We start from the raw sequence: 10,631 nt of genomic DNA on the forward strand, positions 1-10,631 counted from the left end.
TCCCCACTTTGTCGGGTTTGATAATTTTTTCGAGGCCAAATTTGGTATGGAAGATTGAGTTCTCACCTTTTGAAGTTCATGCAACATATTTGGAACACGCGTTTGTATCTATAGCGGTCACTCCTTATATCAAAATTATGTAGAAATGTACAATAATTTATATTCTAGTGCTGCTGAGGTGAGAAAAAATAAAAGAAAAAGCAAAGAAAAAATATTTGTACCTATTGACTGAAAATCTATGAGTTTTGTTTAGCGTGTGAATGGAAGTTCATGAAATAGGCTAAATATAAGTTGTAACTTGTTGTGCATTTTTCTATAAATGTTTGTAGTCTTATATCTTTTTTTTGGAATCTTAGCTATAGTATGGTTATAAGTTAAGTGTTTACATTTGTACTTTTATGCGTAAATATTCAGCTATAGCATGATTGTAAGCTTTCTGAACAATATCTTTTCAGATTTGCACAGTACGTTTAGTTTTTAGTTAAGAAAACTAAGTAAGAAAAGAGTTGTTCTCACTTGAGCACTAGCTGATCAGCTCTAATAACAGAGCTGAGTCATAAGTGTTACTTATAATTTATCATCAGTGACAGATCATAATATCACCCATCACTTATTACTGGCCTACGAGACCTTTCACTAATATCATCAGTAACAGGTAACTTAATAACTCGTCACTAATGACTTATTATCAGTGACAGTGATGGGTTATAGTTCGGTCCTGACCCAAAACTACATAAGTGATGGGTCGTAGAATGATCCATCGCTAAAGGTTCTTTAGTAACGGATCCTGCCGACCTATCACTTATATAGTGTCTTATTTATCTGTTTTTCACATAGTAAATCGACAAGCCACTTATTTTTTAGGGTAATTAATAATTTGCCACTCTTACAAGTGACAATTGTCTACTCTCGTTGGCATATGGACCTATCTGAGTCACTGATAGTGGCTAGAATGATAAATTATTAACCACTCAATCCTAAAAGTGGCAAACTGTTAAATAACCCTCTTACGAATAGGCCATATTCGCATGTATGCTCTATATATGAATTTACCTTTCGACAACCATGCATATTTTGTTTCTGGGGCTCACTATTATTTTATGAGAGATTATATTGGTTTCTGTTATTTTTAAGAAATTATTATTTAAAATTGTTCCTTTATTTCATATTTAAATGAAATATATCTATTTACATTCTTTTTATTTTCACTACAAGAAATTCGATCATCTATGACAAAAATGGTTGTGACAAAACCTAAAAATACCACAAAATGGCGGTTATTTGGTGACGATTCAAGAAAATTTGTCATGAGTTCGCAGTGGAGAAGTTTTGTCAAATGTGTATATGACGAACTATTACCGTCGTCATCGAATGACTGTTTTATGATGTTACTATATATCAACATCACAAAAAATATGAGGCGGTGCCTAATACACCTCAATGACGAAATATGTTTTTATCATAGAGCCGTCTTCATTCCACCTGCACTGCCTACTTTTTTTCCCCACGCCCTGTTCCCTTAACCCGTCCCCAAACTCAAACCCAACACTCCAAACCCTAACCCTCGCCTCCACGATATCGGCCGCCACCACTGCCCCGACCCCTCTAGTGACCACCTTGATAGCACCCCCATCGCCCTACCCAACCTCCTCCGCGGCTTCTGAAGTTGCTCCAGTGCCACATGGAGTTCAATGTGATCTAGAAGGGATATGTCAAGGACGAGTACAAGAACCTCAAGCATAAAAAGTGAAGCTGGGGAGCGGGGGTGAGGTGGCAAGGGTAAGTCATCGAGGCTAGGGTTTGGGTTTCCGAGGAGGACATGGCGTCGCTATAGATCTGCCTACCGTGACACGACGAGTGGAGTAGCGGTGGATCTAATGATCAAGGGCTCGGATCTATGGGTGCGTAAGCCTCAAATCTCTCCGATCCGTCACATGGAGTTGTGTTAGAGCCAAATCTCTCTCCCCCAGCAAATAATCTTGGCACGATTTGGCTCTTTCTTCGAACGCAAATGCAAGGGGAACTAATCTAGAAAAAGAAGGAGCTTTTCTATAGCAATGTTAACAGAGACATCGCTGCAGTGATGCGTCCCTTCTGTATTAGAAGATTTTCACTGCAATTCCAGTTTTCTACCACCGGGGATGGGGGAGAACTCTGCTTGCAATTCATTCTCACCAATATGTGTGCAGTTTGCTTCCTGACAACTGAGTAGCTCGGTATCCATGTCTTAGTTACGCTACATTCCGTTGAGCTTAGGGTTTGAGTGGTGATCTTGTTTCGCGCTGTAAAGTTGTGCACTTTCACGTTACGATATGAGTGTGCTTCGGGTTTGATTCAGATAAATTTGGAACTTCTACTGAAAAATTGAACCAAAAAATACTACGCATTTCTTCTTTTGTACAAAATTCAGTTGTTGATCTGCATGACCAGACAGATAAAACCCAGAACTATAAAGTGGCTGTGAAGCGCTTGTTAAGCATTGTAGCATTTGCATTTCTTCAGCTATCTGGAATTTAACCGTTATGGAGCTATTTCTTGGACAAGCAAGGCAACCTCATATTCGATTCGCCTTCCGTGAAAAGCATGCGGATGCAAAGTGCACCCTTAAAACCTTCTGCTCAGTGGCAACCCTTATCAGGTACTTGTAACCAGCTCCCTATATTTTTTGTGGTTCCTAATTTAGGAATTTGTCTCTAAACTAATAACACAAACTGATTTAGCCACCGGCTCACATGTTCCATTCCATTTGCTCTGTGTTATCATGGGCCAAGTGAACTATGTGGGTGTCTTCTGAACACAGTTGTACCAAATGTTTCTTGTATCTCCTACCATTTTCACCTTAACAGTTAATGCCTGTGAATATTCTTTCTTAATTTCTTTAGAAGAATTACTTCAAAATACGTTTCAATGTTATCTACAGGAAATAAATAATAAACAAATAAGAAAGTAGAAAGTCAGTGGCAAATCAAATGCTCGTCGCTCGTCTAGGAAAAAAATCGACATAGTAAAAATAAATGTAAGTTCTTCCAAAGCATTTACCTACTGTTTTTGCATTGAACTGCTTGTGTTCTCTTGGATCATTCTGTATTTTTTATTCCTAATTAACTAATTCCTAGACTGGCAGAATGGATATTTAACTATAAAAAAGTACTTACTGCTTTATTGAAGTCAGTTACCAAATTCAGCAACCCCTTATAATTATAGTATCTCCTTGTCATTTATTTATAATAACAATGACCTACTATACTAATTCACATATACGACTTAATTTCTTGGTGAATGTAAAAACAATGAAACTAACCTTAATTTTAATGTAGCTTGATATGAAAATACACAGCTAATTCTCCTGTGTTAAAATAAAATTGTATGTCTGCAGGTTGGAAATGGTGAGGTTGAGAAGCCCGTCGAGGATGGCTAAGGCCGCCGGCGTGGCACTGTGCCTGGCGGGGTCCTGACCATCGCCCTGTACACTAGGTTGTCGATGGGCCCGGTGAACCATCACCGTGCCTTTACTGGCAGTGGGCCTCATGAGACTAGCAGCAGTAAGGGGACATTACAAATGCGGTGAAGGTAGCTTTTGAAGTCTTTGATGAATGCACGGTTCAGGTTAATCATATTTTTAGTAGAATATGGTACAAAGTACCTTTTGAAGTTTGTGATTATTGCATGCATGGTAAGATGTAGATATGCTTATATTTTGCGCATGTGAACTTGACCTGTTTTATCTATATTTTTGTGAAAGATTATATGACTTGATGTAATGAGATTGTCCAAATGTTCAGATTGTTTTGTAATGTATTTCTATATTGCTAATGTTCTCATGGGATGCATGATAATATAGAGAGAACTATATGACGATTTCTTTATTTCGTCATAAACAAGTAGTGGCTGTGAGAATTTTAATGATAAAACTCAAGCCAATAATGATGTTTAATCTCACATTGCATGATAAATAAAATGCCACCGAATAGTCTCTCTTCTATGACGATAGTATAATCGTCATAAAATGTATGACGTTCCATGACGATTTTGCGAACTTCATCACTAAGTATAGTTTATGACACATATTTTGTGACGAAGTGAGAACACAAAAAATATATCATTATTATTATTCTGTGATAAGAATATCGTTACACCATGATGATAACATGTCATCATCGATAGTTAGATTTCTTATAGTGTTTTTAAAATTGATTTGCACCAATTTTCGGGACTAAGTCAAAATTGGTGTCAAAAGACACCTAAATTGTGCCATGCAGCATCCCTAGGGTTTTCCTTGGCTAGCCGTCGACGCTTTAGTCTAGTTTAGACAAGTTTAGACGATCTAATTATACCTTTGGGTTCTAATTTGGTCGAGGTTCAGAGCCGGATCTGTCACCATCAAGATATGTCATGCTTGCATCAGTTATATTAATAAAGTGTTAGTTGCTTTTATCTTGAGTTAGCGATTTTATTTTCTCTCAGTCTTGATTATCATGAGTAAGCTTTATCCTTCACTTTGTTTGCGACTAGACAACTAACTAAGTAGATGTAATCGTGGTGACTAGATCAATTAGTCAAAATAACCATAATAGTTCAGGGATAATCTAAGTGGCATGTTGCTAGTCAGTTGGGTCCCATGACAACGCGATAGCAAAATCTCCGAGGTATAGATGATTGAAGTCACTTGGGTTCAGGTATGAAGGATTTAAATCACCTGGACGAAAGCTCGCACACACGAATCATATATAGGTTCCTTCTGCACCTCCTCCAGGTCCCGACACAACAATTCAACGAGCACTGCTACATGACATCCGTTAAACCAAGTTCCAGCCAGGAGACTGCCATTTTAGCAAGCACCCAAACAAGGATAGTGAAAGTCACATTCAGAGTTTCAGCCATAGCTACAATTTTTTTTCGCCAGAGATCTCCCGACAAGTACAGTACTGAAGTTTGCACCACAGCAGCCAGTTTCCGAGCCTTGCTGCACCGGGACGACGACGCCGTGCCTCCACGACACTGCTGTGAACAGCATTCTATATTATCTACAGCTCCAATGTACCTGGCCAAGCAAACAACGAGCACCTCCTGCCACACTTGTTGTAGTTTCAGTTGGCAGCGTACATGGGCTGCTGCAGCGTAGCAAAATAATAATGGACATCCTCTTCGTTCTTGTAATCTTATCCTGGACAAAACAATATACTCTATTTGACATGTCTGTCCTGCTGTCACATAACAGCACGCAGCTATAGCTCAACACAAAGCTCTTATTTAGTTACAAGACATCGGATTCTGTTGAAAACGAAAAACAAATGCTGTACCTGAATGCAGTCAGCAGGAGCTTCCATGTGTCGATGTCTCACTATCGCCCTACAAGAGAGGCGCCTGCCTTTAGGCTTGCATCCTCCTGTCGGTTGCTGCTAGAGTTCATAAAACGTCACGTCAGCCGGCCATTGATAAGACAGGCAAACAATTCACCACGTGGCATTGGGAGAGTACGAGAACATCACCACCAAAAGGCCTTTGTTTAACTGATGGTTAATTGATTGTTCAGCCATCCGTGTGGGCCCTGAGACGGCTCCTGGCAATGATGCTATCTCATCCTGGATCGGCGCGTTCCCCGTTTTGCAACACTCTGATTTGGACATCTGAAATTGTATGAAATTTGAACGATTGTGCAGATGAAACATATTTTCTGGTTAGAGTTCACTAGTGGTTAAATTGATGAATAATCTATGTGTTCATCAAGCCAGAAACAAAATAGCTAAGACTGGCAATATGTAAGCATAACAGGGTAAAGACAGAAGGTACCACAAACACGAAGCTGACCACGCATACCAGCTTTCTCCCCATGTCACCCCCCCCCCCCACCCCCCAGACAGTGCTTACGCCACACCAGTCACCAACTTCCTTCCAGAAACACAAGCTTCTGTTCCTTAATACAGTTTGGCAAAACAAACGAATTCAGGGCAACGGCAATCCTACAATATAAGGTACAGGCATTTCAGATGTTGTAAACTATAACCATATCCAGAATAAGTTATGTTAGGGAGCCTATAAGGTACAAGAACAATGAACCGACCTAAACTGTAAAGCTAAACCGAGCCAATCAGACTATCAGAGCCTGAAAAATCAACTAAATAACACATGATAGCGAAAGGAGTTGCCAACATAAAGAGCTAAACATTTCATTTACTTTCTGCAAATAAAAATATGCACCAACATTAAGATCATGCTTCATGGCTACGTGAACTCAAACAATGCACGTGCAGCATATGAGTTAGGTTCTTAACACACACAGTAAAGTTCAACATTCCTTCTTCAGTTGTCGAAATTTAAGCACAGTTCATTGCACCCTTTGCAAAACTAAGGATTCTAATCCACTGCAAAAGATAGAAAATAAACTTTTCTTGCTATCGTCGATATAAATATGCTGGAACAGTCACAAGGGTGTGGTACTACAACATTATCATGGGACAATCACAGACTTACGAAATACCTGGGGGAATTGTACCTGAACAGTCACAGAGGACGAATGAAACAAACTGTATTTATCATACATGATGCTGAAATTATGGTCCACTTAATATTTCAGTAGAACCGATGGTCATCTTCAATAATTTGTATATTCCAATAATTTTCCAATTTATGTTCCGTAACCTGGACTGTCTATTCATAGATCCAGCAGACATGTTGTATTGCAGAGTGAGGCACTGTAGAACAATACAAGCTACAAACATCTAACATGGTCTTGACATCAAACAATTCCAAAATTCATAGCTAAGATCCAAAATAAAAGATAAAAGTGGAAGCTAGCTTAAGCTGCAGTGTACCATACTGTCATCGATGCCACTCAGTAGAAAGCACCTACATTTGGGCTTGTCTTCTGCCACTGCTAGAGCTCTCTATGATGTCACATCACCAAACTATGCATAATACGGCAGCCAGTGAGCAACAGTTCACCATTTGGACGTCCTGCAACAATTTATAGGAGTTGAAGACATTATTGCAAAAGGTGCCTTGTTTAATAAATGTTACTCGACAGTTCCATGTTGACCATGTGGCAAACCTTCATGCCAGTGTTATCTCATCCTAGTTAGACAGTTCTGTCTTTTTCCCTTTTTTTTTGCAATGGCTGAGACTGGACGTGTACAATACTACACATTTACATAATTTGATTGTGGTGAGTTCAGAAGTTCTGCAAAAGAAAAAAAGCATTGTTTGGCAGATTGAGCAAGTCATTAGTCTGTCCTTCATCAACCTGGATAAAAATGAGACTTGGCAGTTTCTAAACATGAAATTGTAAAGACAGAATGAACGTCAAATGTGAAGCTCACTGACTTCATCTTCTTCTTCTTTTGTTCCAAAATAACAACCAGCTTTGTCGTTGAGTAGCTTTCCAAGTCTTCTTTTTAATAGTAGCTTTCCAAGTCTGACAAGTATATTCCTTGATTGATTTCATTACGCTATGCAGAAACTGTATAAGCATTCCTTTACCAGAAATATACCCGATGATGAAATATATCTTGATTCTGCCAAAAGAATAAGGAATACAGCAGGGAAAAGAAACTGCATAATAACGTTGGACTGCAAGGAAACCACTCATTTTCTCAGGTTTGACACCAGAAATACCATGGACAACAGAAAACCTAACTCTGGTAAGAAAAGTTATGACACATTTTGAACTGAAGTTCATCATTGGTAAGCAACAACTAAGCTGTTTTCCTGTTAAATACTGCCAGATCAAGAATATATGGCAGATGGGCATTTGCAGAGTGTTGCTTGGACACCCTAGGGCACTTGACACCCGTTTAGGATTCCAAGTGCTATTTGCCCAGTTCAAATTTTTTTGGCTTAATCAGACACCCAAGTTTGAATCGGACTCTGATGACCGTGTCCATGTTCAAGTACCACTAGTTTTGCCAAGAACTAAACCTTCTATCTTTTGACATCAGCAAATACTTCAGTTCATTAATAACCTCATCAACAGATCAAGTATTGACATCACACTGGATGCCCAGGCGAACTCAGTTGGAGAAACGTTGTACAAAGGAAAATAATATATTACGCTTTACTGTTACCAAAAATCTCCACAAGAGCAGTGCCCATCTTTAAAGTGGTGGAATCGGTTTGAATCTCGTACAATGATCTCTCTCTCAGTTATTTTTGATATATATTTGGTGGCATTGTGACAATCCCCACAGACCCGCAAATTCTTGTATATATGGAGCGGAGTTCTTGAAGGAGTATTTATAATGCCAAAAGCAATAGCTAATCTCTCACTATGATTATTCAAGATATGGTCCTTTTCATCCTCTTCTACATCCTGTAGGACAAAACTGTAGTCAGGAACATAACCTAGACTTCTCATCTTGGCCAAAAGATTCTGTAGCTCTCTCTGGATGCCTTCATTTTGAGGGTGGGGTTCTGTCTGGGTGCCACTGTAAAATACACTTACTGATCTTTTCACCTCTATTGAACTCCATCCAGGAGTCTTTTGCAAATTTTGGCGCCTGACTAAAGACCTTACTTCATCAACTCCATCCCATTTCCCAACCCTTGCATACATATTTGACATCAGAACATAGTATCCAACATTCTCTGGGTCAAGTTCAAATAGGTTTTGTGAAGCCACCTTACCCATTTCAACATTCCCATGAATCCTGCAGGCACCAAGCAATGCACCCCAAACAGCAGAGTCAGGCTTAATTGACATGCCTTGTATGAACTCAAAAGCTTTGTCCAACTGACCGGCTCTGCCAAGCATATCTACCATGCATGCATAGTGTTTTGCAATTGGCACAATACCATATTCAGTTTGCATCATATCAAAGAAACTCCGACCTTGATCAACTAATCCAGCATGGCTACAGGCAGCCAATAATGAAACAAACGTGACATGATCGGGCTTGATTCCTTCTTGCTGCATTTGTGGGAAGAGACTGAGTGCCTTTGTGCCATGCCCATGAACCCCAAGGCCAGCTATGATGGCATTCCAAGGGCCTGTGCTCCTTCTAGGCATATGTTCAAACAAGAGCATTGCTTCCGCCAGCTTCCCACATTTAGCATACAAGTCTATCAGACAAGTACCAACATACACATCCAGATTTAACCCAACCTTAATGGACAATGCATGCATTCGCATTCCCTGCTGCAATGCACCAAGATGTGAGTACGCAGGCAAAACACTGACAAACGTCCCTTGGATTGGCTTCACCTCATGCTTCTGCATATGATTGTATGTCTCGATTGCCTCATAAGCAAGTCCGTTCTGCATGTACCCTGTGATCAAGGTGTTCCAGGAGACAACATCTCGAGCAAGCAAGCTATCAAACACTCTCTGGGCAGTCCCAATATTTGACAACTTGGCATACATATCAACCATAGCATTTCCGGCAATTATATCACCCACATCCCAGCCCCTCCTCATCACATAGCAATGCACTGACTTTGCGCTGCAGTCATCCCCGGACTGGGCAACAGTAGAAGCCAAGCTGACGAGTGTCAGCACGTCAGGGGAAATCCCACTGTCCCTCATACCACGAAACAGCTTGACTGCAGCAGCAACCAGCCCAGCTTGCTCATACCCTGAAATGATCGAATTCCACGTCACTAGATCCCGCAACTCCATTCCATCAAACACCCTCTGCGCCTCTTCCAGCATCCTCAGCTTCCCATACACATCGATCATAGCGTTGCACACAAAGAGGTCCCCATACAGCCCGTGCTTCACCGTGTATACATGCGTGACCAGCGCAAGCACCCGGTCCCCCAGTAGCACGCACATCGGCAGCACGCTGGAGACCGTCACCGCGTCCCCGACGAGCCCCTCCTCCACCATCCTCCCGAACAGCGCCACCGCCTCCGCAGCACGTGCGTTGCGGCACAGACCAGAAAGCATCGCGTTCCAGGCGGCCACGTCCCGCTCCGGCATTTCGTCGAACACCCTGTAGGCCTCCGCAACGCAGCCGAACCGGAGGTAGGCGTGCACGAGGGAGCCGGAGACGAAGACGTTGGGGTGGAGGAGGCCGAGCCTGAGCGCGCAGGAGTGGATCTGCGAGGCGGAGGCAGTGCTTGGGGCGGCGCGGACGAGCGGCGGGAAGGTGAACGCGTCGGGGCGGAGCGGGTGGGCGCCAGCAAGGAGGCGGCGGAGGAGAGGGAAGGCAAGGCGTGGGAGAGCGGCGCGGGAGAAGGCAGCGATGAGGGAGTTGGCGAGGAGGAGAGGGGGCACCTGGAAGTGCGGGTCGATGTGGCGGAGGTGGCCGGAGGTGACGAGGACGGCTTGGACGCCGCGCGGAAGCGCGGACGATGGCATTGGTGGACGCGGCATACGCGCACGCCGCCGCGCGGGAGTTTCTTTTAGCGCAATTTTGTATTTTTTTTTCCTCAATTGGGTTTTGATAATAATGAGTTGGATGAAAAACAATTAAAAATCAACCAAATTTTGGATTTTTGGATGTATATCGAGATCCATGCTCAGATGCATTCTGGTTCAGCGAGCTTTAAGTCTAGACTAGATGATCTTTAGGGTTCACGGGCCCCAAATCTTGAATTAGTTATGCGGTGGTGCATTTAATAAAGATCGGGATTGGTTAAGGTAACATTGACATCGGGAACTATTTTTTAAATTTAAAAAGTCACGATGGTTTTCT

General features: G+C 41.7%; 1 protein-coding gene and 1 long non-coding RNA gene across 4 annotated transcripts; both read right to left on the reverse strand.

Annotated features, from left to right (window-relative positions):
* Positions 1–4,768: 4,768 nt before the first annotated feature.
* On the reverse strand, positions 4,769–5,829 carry LOC133911090 (uncharacterized). Its single transcript, XR_009908590.1, has 2 exons — positions 5,301–5,829; positions 4,769–5,164 (listed from the first exon to the last, which is right to left on the reverse strand). It is a non-coding gene; the product is annotated as an uncharacterized LOC133911090 (long non-coding RNA).
* A 34-nt stretch (positions 5,830–5,863) lies between these two features.
* On the reverse strand, positions 5,864–10,345 carry LOC133912644 (pentatricopeptide repeat-containing protein At4g33990). Of its 3 annotated transcripts, none has more exons than XM_062355491.1 (3): positions 7,049–10,345; positions 6,851–6,954; positions 5,864–5,960 (listed from the first exon to the last, which is right to left on the reverse strand). In XM_062355491.1, exon 1 carries the CDS (start codon positions 10,307–10,309, stop codon positions 8,057–8,059), a length of 2,253 nt encoding a protein of 750 aa, XP_062211475.1. In that variant the 5' UTR covers positions 10,310–10,345; the 3' UTR covers positions 5,864–5,960; positions 6,851–6,954; positions 7,049–8,056. The 3 variants fall into 3 exon arrangements, with proteins under 3 accessions (XP_062211475.1, XP_062211476.1, XP_062211473.1); XM_062355492.1 differs by lacking the exon at positions 5,864–5,960 and having other exon boundaries at positions 5,992–6,954; positions 7,049–7,177; positions 7,321–10,345; XM_062355489.1 differs by lacking the exons at positions 5,864–5,960; positions 6,851–6,954 and having other exon boundaries at positions 7,032–7,177; positions 7,321–10,345.
* Between the last annotated feature and the right edge of the window lie 286 nt (positions 10,346–10,631).

The sequence above is a fragment of the Phragmites australis genome, chromosome 3 (assembly GCF_958298935.1).
Source record: "Phragmites australis chromosome 3, lpPhrAust1.1, whole genome shotgun sequence".
NCBI lineage: Eukaryota > Viridiplantae > Streptophyta > Magnoliopsida > Poales > Poaceae > Phragmites > Phragmites australis.

Excerpts from the sequence above, each read along its gene's own strand:
- LOC133912644 (XM_062355491.1), bottom strand. The coding sequence starts at position 10,309 with ATGCCGCGTCCACCAATGCCATCGTCCGCGCTTCCGCGCGGCGTCCAA.